The sequence below is a fragment of the Antrostomus carolinensis genome, unplaced genomic scaffold (assembly GCF_000700745.2).
Source record: "Antrostomus carolinensis isolate BGI_N321 unplaced genomic scaffold, ASM70074v2 scaffold8917, whole genome shotgun sequence".
NCBI classification, from domain to species: domain Eukaryota; kingdom Metazoa; phylum Chordata; class Aves; order Caprimulgiformes; family Caprimulgidae; genus Antrostomus; species Antrostomus carolinensis.
Window position 1 is genome coordinate 17,185 of NW_010325297.1, and position 11,667 is coordinate 28,851.

General features: G+C 40.1%; 2 protein-coding genes across 2 annotated transcripts in view; both read right to left on the reverse strand.

The window, feature by feature from the left end:
* Window positions 1-1,383, reverse strand: part of POC1B (POC1 centriolar protein B) — a gene marked incomplete at its 3' end in the record, with an annotated part of 16,101 nt that extends 14,718 nt beyond the window's left edge. The window contains exons 1-2 of the mRNA XM_010171156.1: window positions 1,217-1,383; window positions 304-483 (exon numbers count right to left, since the gene is read on the reverse strand). Of these exons, the coding sequence (XP_010169458.1) occupies window positions 304-483; window positions 1,217-1,362 (326 nt within the window). The remainder of the gene's footprint in view (window positions 1-303; window positions 484-1,216) is intronic.
* An 8,330-nt stretch (window positions 1,384-9,713) lies between these two features.
* Window positions 9,714-11,450, reverse strand: GALNT4 (polypeptide N-acetylgalactosaminyltransferase 4). The gene has a single exon (XM_010171155.1). The coding sequence runs from the start codon at window positions 11,448-11,450 to the stop codon at window positions 9,714-9,716; it is 1,737 nt and encodes a 578-aa protein (XP_010169457.1).
* Between the last annotated feature and the right edge of the window lie 217 nt (window positions 11,451-11,667).

The following is an 11,667-nucleotide window of genomic DNA, read 5'->3' on the forward strand; positions in this document are numbered from 1 at the left end:
AAAGACAGTATGCTGACTAAAAATAAATACAGAAGACCTTATTTGTCCTTTAAAGTAAAAGAATTAATATCCATCAATGGATTAAATAAGTACACATATTAACACAGAGCAAGCTTTCAGACTTCAACTGGGATACATAAAATGTGCGTGCACAAAATTGATTTATTCAAATTTCATTATTAGTGATAGATCATCATTTATCATTCACAGGTATTTTTTTTTCCTCTTAGTTCTGCCCTGGGAAATAAAAACCTTTTGTTAGGAGTTCTGCTTCTTTACAAAGAGAATAAAAACAGCACTTACTTGGCACAGCGAACCCAATGAGTGTGTTGGCATAGGGAAAACAAAAAGCGCTGATGGTGAACGCTCCATATTTTTATTGATTTATCATTGGACGCTGAAACTAGAAAGCGGCCATCACAGGAGAAGCCCACGCTACGAACAGGTGCTGTATGACCCTTCAGTATCGATGATTCTCCATGACTGGGAGTCGGGGGAAGAAGAAGAAACAAAAAAAAACCCCAAAAAACCCAACCACACAAAAGTAACATATACAGGCTAAATCTTAGTGTTGCCAATATTTTTTGCCTTATTTGAATATTAATTATCAGAATAACAGACTTTAAAGTAACTGTATTTAATATGACCAAAGTTAGAGAATAGTGTAATTAACTAGTAGCATTAGCATCCATACAGAATTTGAAACTATATTTATTATATTTTTTGATACAGTAACCTACAAAATGCTTAAAAGTGAAAGTAATACTAGTCTTTCTAAGGTCATTATGAATAGCTCATAATCACTACTACTTGAGAACAGTCAAAAGGCAAGTCAATTCAATTTTTTCTTCTTTTCTTTTTCCCCCCAAAAATGCTATTTTTATTCCCCTCGTCACTCGTCTCCACAAAATGAAGTGCAGCCATGCAATCCTTTTTGAAAGAATTACACCTAAAGTCAGAGAAATACTATCAAGTGTAGTCCTACACACATGAAATTACGACCTTGAATTGCTATGTTTTTCTTTTGAAACTACAGAATATTCAGTAAATAACAAAGTAAACAGTAAAGAACTGTTTTGCTTGTGCTCCCCAATCTCTGCTTCTGTCAAAGTCCAGGGATGTGGGAAGGAAAGGGAAACTTTTCTTGGGTAAAGACTGCGACATTCACATTGCACATTACTGAAACACATAGCCAGCATTGCCCAGTTATACTCACATGCAAGGAATCCATAGTCTGACAGTACGATCTTGAGAAGCTGAAGCAAAGAGCTGCCCATCTGGCGAGAACTGTACACTGGTCACTGCTTCCACATGGCCTACAAACTTGTAAGCTCTGCATTGTGTCTTCAGCTTCCACACCATAAGAAACCTATCCAAAGAGGAGGTAGCTGGCAAGAAATAAAAGAAACTTTGAGTCTGCTCACTGCTATTAGAAAAATCAGAGCTAATGACTATGGATTTGGATTCAACAGTGAACTTGTTGGGTATTAGAGGGAGGGAACAGTTATTGAGTTTTAATGGATACCTGACCCAAGCAGAAGCCTGGCAGCCAGCAATGCCTACACCAGGCTTTTGCAAGGACATCAGAAGACTGGGAGGAGTAAAGGACAATTTTTAACAGGTAGCTCTCCCGCATATTAAGCAAACTGGCTAACCAATACTTCAAAGATATAAAGCAAAAAATCCAAAGCCAAACATCATGCACATGTCATTAAGTACAAATCCAGATTTGGCATTACCAAATACTAACTGGTAAGAATTGTTAGGATTAATGGCCTTGCTTAGCATTAGTAACTAACTTGCTTAACATGAGTAGCTAGATTTGCTGAAGCCTTAGGCTGCAAGCTGTGAGCTTTCACCTAGATATCCCACATTTTGGCTGGGACAGAGTTAATTTTCTTCTTAGTAGCTTGTACAGTGCTGTGTTTGGATTTAGTATGAAAATAATGTTGACAACACACTGATGTTTTAGTTGTTTCTAAGTAGTGTTTATCCGAAGTCCAGGACTTTTCAGTCTCCTTTACTCTGCCAGTGAGCAAGTACACAAGAAGCACAGACCAGAAGATAAGGAGGGTACAGAAGCCACGACTTGACAAAAACAGTTAACGTTCTGCCTGGAGACAGAGAAAGAATCCAATAACATGTCAGAATACCCCAGAACAGAAATCACTATTAGACCAGAAGGTGCATGAAAGGCACATAACGAGCAGGTGCTCAGACTGCAAAGGCATAAATGTCCAGGGATTTATTTGTCTGGAGTCCCTCTCTGAAGGCACCCAGCTTGAGCTTTTTTTTTTTTTTTTTTTTTTTTTAATAAGATTTGATGCCTGAGACTCTGCATCTGGAAACCTAGGGTCAAGTCTGAAGGAAGAAGTGCTCAAGCGTGAGCATGTGAGTGAGGAGTTGAGGGGCACCCATCAGCTCACACTGGAGTTGCCTGCTGTGAAGGGACTCCGGTTCTCGGCAGCAGCTTCTCCCTTAACATAAGAACAGGAGACAAATTCTCCAGTGATTTCACTTTGATCTCCAAGATGGAATTTGTTTCAAGTATCAACAGTTTAACTCTGAAAAGACAAGTCAACTTAAACTCAGGATATTTCTAACACTTGAGATATCTACACTAAAGTGAATATCCAAATATGACAACTCTGTAATCCTGTTTAAACACCAATTTTTAATACTACCATTTGTGTAGTTCAAAACACAATGTGAAGTTGTTGGTCTGATAACAGAAAGAGCATGAAGTTGGGTTTTTTTGCAGTCACTTTACAGGTGGACCATATTATCTACATTTGAGAAGGCAGACATAGCTTTTACTAGAGCTTGATCATTTTCAGGAAACTATAAGCAACAAAAGCAACAGCAGTTGAATTAAACTGACAAGTGTGATATTCCTACACTCCTATTATCTTCATCTCTGCTAAGTGCTAGCATGCAGGACACAAATAAAAACAGGGGATTCACACTCCCACCCTTCAGTTATAAAATTCCTACCCCTAGTACAGAAAGGGAGGAAGAAGAACAGTGACCTCCTGGAAACTGAAGAGGACATTGAAAAGGATGGCTCTTCTCATCCTCTTTCAGGCACCAGTATAGCACAAAGCAATGGAGTTTCTTTATTAGCATGTGTGCCAAGGCAAGTCTCAAACAAAATATTAGGTATTAAACTCTCTTTAGGGATCTGACACAGAGGTGTTATTTTTACTCCCAAAAGACTAGCTTCTGGTAAAAGATGTGTGACCAGACTATACCTATGTCCATATCAATAGTTCTAAATTTGACACAGAATTACAGGATATTTTCCCTCTCCAACTTTTTGGAATTCTATTCAGAGCTCAGAGGGTTGTGATCAGCGGCACAGAGTCTAGTTGTAAGGCTATAGCTTATTGACCCCAGGGGTCAATACTGAGTCCAGTCCTGTTCAATATATTCATCAGTGGCTTGGATGAAGGGACAGAGCATACCCTCAGCAAGTTTGCTGGTGATACAAAACTGGGAGGAATGGCTGATACACTGGAAGGCTGTGCTGCCATTCAGCGAGATCTGGATAGGCTGGAGAGCTGGACAGAAAGGAAGCTGATGAGGTTCAACAAAGGAAAGTGAAGGGTCCTGCACCTGGGGAGGAATAACCCCAGGCACCAGTACAGGTTGGGGGTTGGCCTGCTGGAAAGCAGCCCTGCAGAGAAGGACCTGGGAGTACTGCTGGACAAGTTGACCATTTGCCAGCAATGTGCCCTTGTGGCCAAGAAGGCCAACGGTATGCTGGGGTACATTAAGAAGAGTGTGGCCAGGAGGTTGAGGGAAGTTATCCTCCCTCTCTACGGTGCCCTGGTGAGGCCACATCTGGAGTATTGTGTCCAGTTCTGGGATCCCCAGTTCAAGAAAGACAAAGAACTACTGGAGAGAGTCCAGCAGAGGGCTACAAAGATGATGAGGGAACTGGAGCATCTCTCGTACAAGGAAAGCTGAGAGAGCTGGGTCTGTTTAGCCTGCAGAAGAGAAGACTGAGAGGTGATCTTATCAATTATTATAAATACCTAAAGGGAAGGTGTCAAGAGGATGGGGACAGACTCTTTTCAGTGGTGCTCAGCATTATAGGACAAGTTGCAACAAGCACAAACTGGAACATGGGAAGTTCCATCTGAAGAAGAGAAAAATCTTATTTATTGTGAGGATGCCAGAGCACTGGAACAGGCTGCCCAGAGAGGTTGTGGAGTCTCCTTCTCTGGAGATATTAAAAACCTACTTGGACATGATCCTGTGGAACCTGCTCTACATGAACCTGCTTTAGCAAGAGGGTTGGACTAGATGATCTCCAGAGGTCCCTTCCAATCCTATCATTCTGTGATTTTACAGCAAGCTTTTTCTAATTGTACCTGAATTATTTCTTTTTTCCCTTTGATTCAGAAAAATGTGACCTAGATCAGCATAAAACAGAAAAGAAAAAGTTAAACATAAGCTAAAATAGAATTTGAAGGTGTGAGGTTGGAAATGTGGAACAGATAAGATCGATAGTTTCTGAAACAAATAATGCATGAACTACCAAGTATTCTTGGTACCTTATGAACTGCACAAAGGCCATGTAATACCAGCCCTCTTTGCCTTCAGTTCTAAAAATGGAAGGAAATATTTTAAAAGATGACAGTACAATAAATTCAAAGTCTGGTTTCTCTCTCATAGATGGGTTATCTGAAGGTTAATGAGACAGAAGCAGTGACCTAAAGTTCTCCTTTCCCTGGGACATCCACAAGCACCTTCCTTGTTCTTCCTCTAGACTCTCTGTTGCCTATGTTCACACAGCATCCTCACCCCATCCTTAGGTAGGTTTCTCTCTTGAAGCCATCTGCTCATTACCATGACACTCAAAGGCTATTGTCTCTAATGCTGCAGTTCCAGGTGCTGATACCACCTCAGGGGGTGATGGGGGGAAGTTCAGGACCTGCACAGGAAAGGGTAAGTAACTGACAGACCTCTTGCAGAATAATTTTCTTAAGACACACAGGCTGATGTGACCCTATATCTGAACAGCATGGGAGAGACATAAACCCAGACAAGCCAAAACTCTGAATCTATATTCAACTTTGTGGCCCTTATCCTCCCAAGGAAAGCAGGTCCCTCTACAGTTAACAAGCCTTAGCCAAGACAAGCCATTCCCTACTCAAGCAGGCTGAAATCCATTTTGGTACATATGGACAACACCTAAGCTTTTTGCCCTAACAGTAAACATTTCACCTTAGCTAATCACAGGCACTAAATACAAAAGTCTAGAGGGTAACAATGCTGCCAGAAATTATTTCCATTATCAATACTAATCTTAAAAACAGTTTTATACATGAAAAATGTACTATTGCTATTATCAACTGAACTTCTCTATTTCTCTTTTTATTCCATTTTAAGATATTTTGCCTATTTTACAATGCTTCCCCAATTTACTCAAGCACACTATCCTGAGAATTGCTTCTTAATCCTTTATGCATTTTTCTCCCCTCAAGTTCACGCTGTCCATGCACTGAAGGACATGGACAAAAGGAGGGGAGTGAGAACCTTCCAGGACAGATTACACATAAAGTCCTAAAGCAATGCAGACCAGACCCAGCTGATGTGCTCCGTCAGCACTTGCTAAGTATGCCAGCACCCTACAGTCTCACTTTCAATTACCAGGCCACCAGTAAATTGTCCACAACAGATCTCCAGGGCTAATTCAAAATATTGGCACTGAAACAAAAGGAACAGAGAAGGTGCAGAAGAATTTTTTCAGGACAGGCTGTACCACAAAGCAAGTCTGTTGCACATCCTCCTCAGAGAAAACATGACATAACCAGAACCGTGTTTAGAGGTGAAAGACAGAATTTGCCCCTACTGTAATAATGAAAATATTTGATCAACTGCAAAATATAACTAGAAAGAAGCAAGCTGAAAATTCACACAGTGCTGACTCCAATATGCAACTTAGCCCAGTTTATAACATCGTGTCTTTTTTTTTTCTTTTTTTTTTTTAATGTCAGTGCCTTCTGTACACGCCCAAGTATACAAGTATAGCTGACACATCTCTAGGTAATTTGCTTTTCTGGTGATGAGTCATAATGGAACTGAACACCAAAGAATAAAGACTTGGCCTTATGCTTTGCTGCAGTTCTCTAAACAGATATCTGGGCTTCCCATATGCCACAAAAATTTTTTTTTTGGTATATGTGATGAAACCAAGTTCAATTTACAAGTTGTGAATATTAATTGTTTACCTTTTCATATATACATACATATATATGAAGACACAAATTGGCAGAATATAGAATTACATTACATTTCCATTTCCCAGAATACCCAGTAGTGACTACAAGTTGTGCAAAAGAAGAGACACGCTCAGCCAGGCTTTAACAGCTAGTATACCCCTTGGTCACCTTCTTTTCCCCCCCAAATTCTGAAATATCTCCAAAGTAATTAACTCACTCAGAGCAAGAATTATAGGTCAGGTGGAATACAGGGCTGTCCACATGATATGTGTGTAAATATTCAAACACCACCACAAAACCCACACACTTTACAGGAACCTTACAAATCTCAGTGTGATAAGGTGCAATGTATGTCACTATACAAACACATTTAACAGTGATTTGCAAGATTTCCTACTTGGAAGAAAACAATTATTAATTGAACCTCTGTCAAGGGAACCAATCTGGAATTCTAAGCACAGTAGATAAATTATGAGGAACTTTAAATAACTCCCACAAGTACAAGTTCATGTCAGTTTTTATTGCATACTGTATGTACTTACAAAAGTGGAAGAGAATTTAAAAGAGTCAGCACGCTAGTCAACATTTAATCATCATTCTGGATTTTATTTTTTAAAAAGAAACCCCAAAGCCCTCCCACATTTATTCAGTGTTAAGTTTACATTCAATTTTTTTAAGTCACTTAAAATCAGTAGTTTAAAATATATACAAGTGTTCCCCAAATCTTCAAAGGCTAACAACATAGAAAGTCTTGCAGGGTTTCAGATTTTCCAGAAATCTGTACACCCTGAAAAAAAAAAAAAAACTGGATTGGAGTATTTCTGTAGAATTGCTGCAACTCAGTTCAAAACTAGTGGAACTCGAAATGGTAAGGGTTTTTCTTCTCGCTTCCCCTCTTCTTCCCTAGCCCCTCCCTGCCCTCAACCTTTTTTATTCCCATTGGGAACAAATTTTATTTGTTTACTTATTTTTAGGGTCAGGTTATTTACTTTTTTTTTCCTTTTAGTTTTTAAAAATACACAAAAATAGAATGAGAGGTGGCAGGGAGAAGGAGGAAAGGTTCAGATACATACAGAAAAAAAATAATTTTTCACACAAGAAGAGGCAGGGTCACTTAGACTTATTGCTTCAACAGACAAAGAACACTTTGAATGTCAGTTTTAACATGAAGGTAGTTTTTCAAATGAAATGTTGTTCTTGCCAAGTCCTAAAAAAGTTAATAGTATAAAATTTGCATAGTCTATATTCACATCATTTAATTACTTTCATGTGAGGAAAAATGCATTGTGCATACAACTTATGCTCTGACACATAGGAGAACCCAGGCCTTTTTCCTGTCATTTCTATTGAATGTAACAGTCTAGAGCAAGCTTTTCACAAAAGCACATACTTTGTATAATTTATTGTCCCAGTACATAATGACTGGCTGCCTTTTCAAATTTGATAAATGGTTCCTAACTTGTAGGTCCACAAAAGAATTCCTTGCTGCAGAGCAGAATGGAATTTTTCAGGAATGTGTCTCTCATACAGTAAGGAAGTTCCCTTTTTCAGGAAAAAAAAAAAGAAAAAAAAAGAAAAAAAAAAGAAAAAACAGCTTGGGGGGGGTGGGGAAATTGCAAGCAGCCTCCTAAAAATAAGTTAAAGACTTAAAACAACTCATGCCACACAGTGGCAAGCATTTTTACCATGATTCAATGATACATCCTCAGCTCCCAATTTTCTTCTTCTATTCCCCTTTTATCTTAGCCTGTTTCCACCCAAACCTCTCAAGTCTTTAAAGCCACTAAGATTCAAGAATACATCTTAATTTACTCTTGCTCCATTTCTGGCAAATCTTCACTTATTTCAGGTCTCACTTGCTCCCTTTTAACCCTTCTACCTACTAACACCAGCAGCAAACGCACACCTAGTACATTCTTTGAGTATCCAGATTCTTATTGCTCACTAGCGCAAGTTCCTACCTACCAGCCTCATGTCAAGAATTACTACACTGTGGTTACTGAAGAACATTTATCACTTCAGTTAAAGTAATCAAAAAAGCTAGAATGCCTGAAACATTAAGATAAGCATTCAACTTAAACTGTACGAATCTAAAAGCACAGATACTAACACAAAGGTTTTTTTTTCAAGTACACAATATACCTATCACGTCTACTATCTATAATCACACTCAGAACAGATTAGTGACATGATTCGAGAATCAATGTTCTTCAAAACTCAGAATAACAGGATACAGAAAACATTCTAAATAAGTTGTTCTGTGAACCAGCAAATCTCAGCTTCCTCCAAGCTGCCCTTTGCCTTTTCAACTCTCTTCACTCCAGGAATTCCAGCTTCCCAGCCTTACCAGAGGTCTCCCATGGTACCACTGTGACTAGAAAGAGGCAGCGTATGCTGCATTATTTCAAAACTCTACCTAGGGCTGATACATGCCAGCTGTTGCCAAAATACATAATGCAAAATAAAGCAGCCCAAGTTTTCCTCTGCGTCAACCCCAACCTGCTGACAGATTAAAAAAAAAAAAGACACACGATATAGTCACATTCGCTGTATGTCCCTAGGCTGCCCTGCTTAACATGGAAAAGCTTACACAAAGGCAATGTAAATACTAAATATACAGCTAAGAAACAGTAGTAACTAATGTAATTCTGTGCTTTCTTTCCTTCTCCACTATCTTTAAACAGAATTCTTACTTGCAGCCACTCCTATTTCTTCCCATTTCTGGTACCACCAGCAGGTTCTTGGTTCCACTGCTACCACACTCTTCTCTAAACACACGAGAACTCCTGACTCAACCTCATGAGGTAAGTTTTCCAGAATAGGCACAAGACTGCGAAACAGTGACAAAGCCCATCTACTAAAAAAATCTTCCTTTTCTTGAATGTAATATTGCTAGTTGTCACCCTGAAACCCTTAACAGTATATAAATTCCCAGAAAACTGCAGAATACTACAAAGCTTAAGATTCAACTTTCCACATCAATCTCAATTCAATCACGTGCTACTGTAGCATTACTTCAGGTGTTAGACACACGTTATAATGTATCTGCAACATAGGTCAGTTAATTCCACTGCAAAAACCTTAACTCTTACTTCTGTAAGTAAAAATTATTTAACTTCACGTGACATTATCTTGCAGGTATAATGTGTATACTTTTTTAAAGAAAAAAAAAAAAATCCCTCCTCAGACCACTCAAAAGTCTTTTTTTTTTTTACCATAATCAAAACAGACCAAAGTAAGAAAATAACAGATCAAAATTTTACAAAAATAAAAGGCATTAGATCTGTATTCATAAAGTTCTAGAAACTAAACGCCAGTATTTACTTTTGCTTTCTATACAGTTCACCACAGCAGATATAGTTCCTACACCACTACAGATGCATCTGAAGACATTGCAAGGTATACAATCAAACATCGCTGTCTGCTCATGCATGTAAAAACCTTGGAGATCACAGTCCATTTGACTCATACAACCACCAGTGATTATTTCTCAAATTTCCAAATCTGATTTTTATCTGCAGCATTACAAGTTCTCATTTCCACATCAGCACGCCCCTCAGTTGTACGATAAGCAGTAAGGCACTTTCCTGAATGAGGATGATAAATAGTCCCATCTTCTTTGAAATGCCATATAATAATTTCTGGGATAGGAGATCCATCTTTTGGGCAGTTCCTCATACCAATGAAGTCTTCATGCTCAGGGACTTCAGCACATAGCTCAGTTACAGAGTTAAATCTAATCTCCTTATTTGATGTGTATTCAAAAAATTGATTGCCCCCCTGACCATGACATCCAAAGAGAGAAAGGTGAGCCCCAGTAGGATGATGTTCTGGTAAGACATAGTCAAGGCATTCCGAAGTTATTCCTGCGCTGCGGATAGCACCATGCCAGCCAGGACGATCTTCTGGCACATGCAACTCCGCAAATATGTTTTTTAAATACCAGTTAAAACTCTTGCATTTCAAACGCTCTCTTAGTATCTTTCTTTCGGAAATATCTCCATAGTTTTCTTTTCTTGCTGAAGGGTTTCTGTTGTAAAAGTGCTCTTTGTACTCATCCATCCACACCTCAGCAGCACGTGCCGTGTTCTGAAGGAAATTTGGTCTAGCATAGGGCGCACGCTTTGGAAACACGTGGCCTACGTGGGAGCACGGATGAATTTCCAACATGCCCCCACACTGCCAAACCCTAAATGACAATTCTAAGTTCTCCCCTCCCCAGACATCCATTCCTGTGTCATAGGTACCCAGGTACTCAAAATACTTCTTGCTGACTGCAAACAAGCCACCAGCCATAGTTGGGGATCTGATTGGGTCGGTGTCAGATTTGCGCCTGAGACGCTCATGCTTAGGCACCGAGTGCCACTGGAACGTCAGGCGCCAGTCAAACCCCCCAATCATGGGCTCTGCTGTTTGCATGTAGTATTCAAATGTTTTCCAGTCAATGGTGTCAATGACAGGACAAACAATAACAGTCTCATTCTCAGCAATCCTCTCAAGCAGTGGTTCCAGCCAGCCAGAGACACATTCACAGTGACAGTCTAGAAATGTGAGGACATCACCAGTAGCAAAGGTAGCGCCAATTAAGCGTGCACGAACTAATCCTTCTCGTTTGTTGGTTCTTATCAAACGAACTCTTTTCAGACTGCTTATGTATTTTTCAAGTTCAGTCTTCAAATACACTTTATCACTCAAGTCATCCACCAGTATAATTTCTTTTAGAAGCACTGAAGGTGATGTTTCAAGAACACTATGTATTGTCCGCAGCAACGTTGACCAAGCTTCATTATAAAAAGCTATTATAACAGATGTCGTGGGCAGTCTTCTGTAGTCGTAAGATTTAGTTTTACAGCCACTCAGTCGATTATCTTCAATGTGCCGGTGGAGAGAGATTTTATCACTCAAATAAATATTAATTGCGTACTTCTCAATCAGCTCTTCTTCCTGTTTCTTTTCCTCAGGACTCAGCTGCAGGCGAGTGGGCTTACCCCATTCTCCTGGGGCATAAGGATCAGGTGGGGATTTGTCATAAACTGGACAAAAAAAACCTCTGTCAGAAAAGCGCCTCTCCCATTTCCCTTTGGTGATGCTCTCCCCGGAGAGGGAGGCACCAAAGGAAGAAACCGACAGTTCGGCCACAAAGTAAGCGACAGTCAAGAAGCCGAGAAACACGCAGCTTTTGCGGACCCACGTCCATCTTCTCGCCAGACGGATCCTCATCGCAAGCGACGCCAAGCAGCCCCCAGCAGAGAGGAGCTCGGTGAACGGCTGCGGGCTCCCCGACAGTTCGGCCACAAAGTAAGCGACAGTCAAGAAGCCGAGAAACACGCAGCTTTTGCGGACCCACGTCCATCTTCTCGCCAGACGGATCCTCATCGCAAGCGACGCCAAGCAGCCCCCAGCAGAGAGGAGCTCGGTGAACGGCTGCGGGCTCCCC

What these genes read in the sequence shown, in the direction of transcription:
- GALNT4 (XM_010171155.1), bottom strand. Translation starts at nt 11,450, where the DNA reads ATGAGGATCCGTCTGGCGAGAAGATGGACGTGGGTCCGCAAAAGCTGC.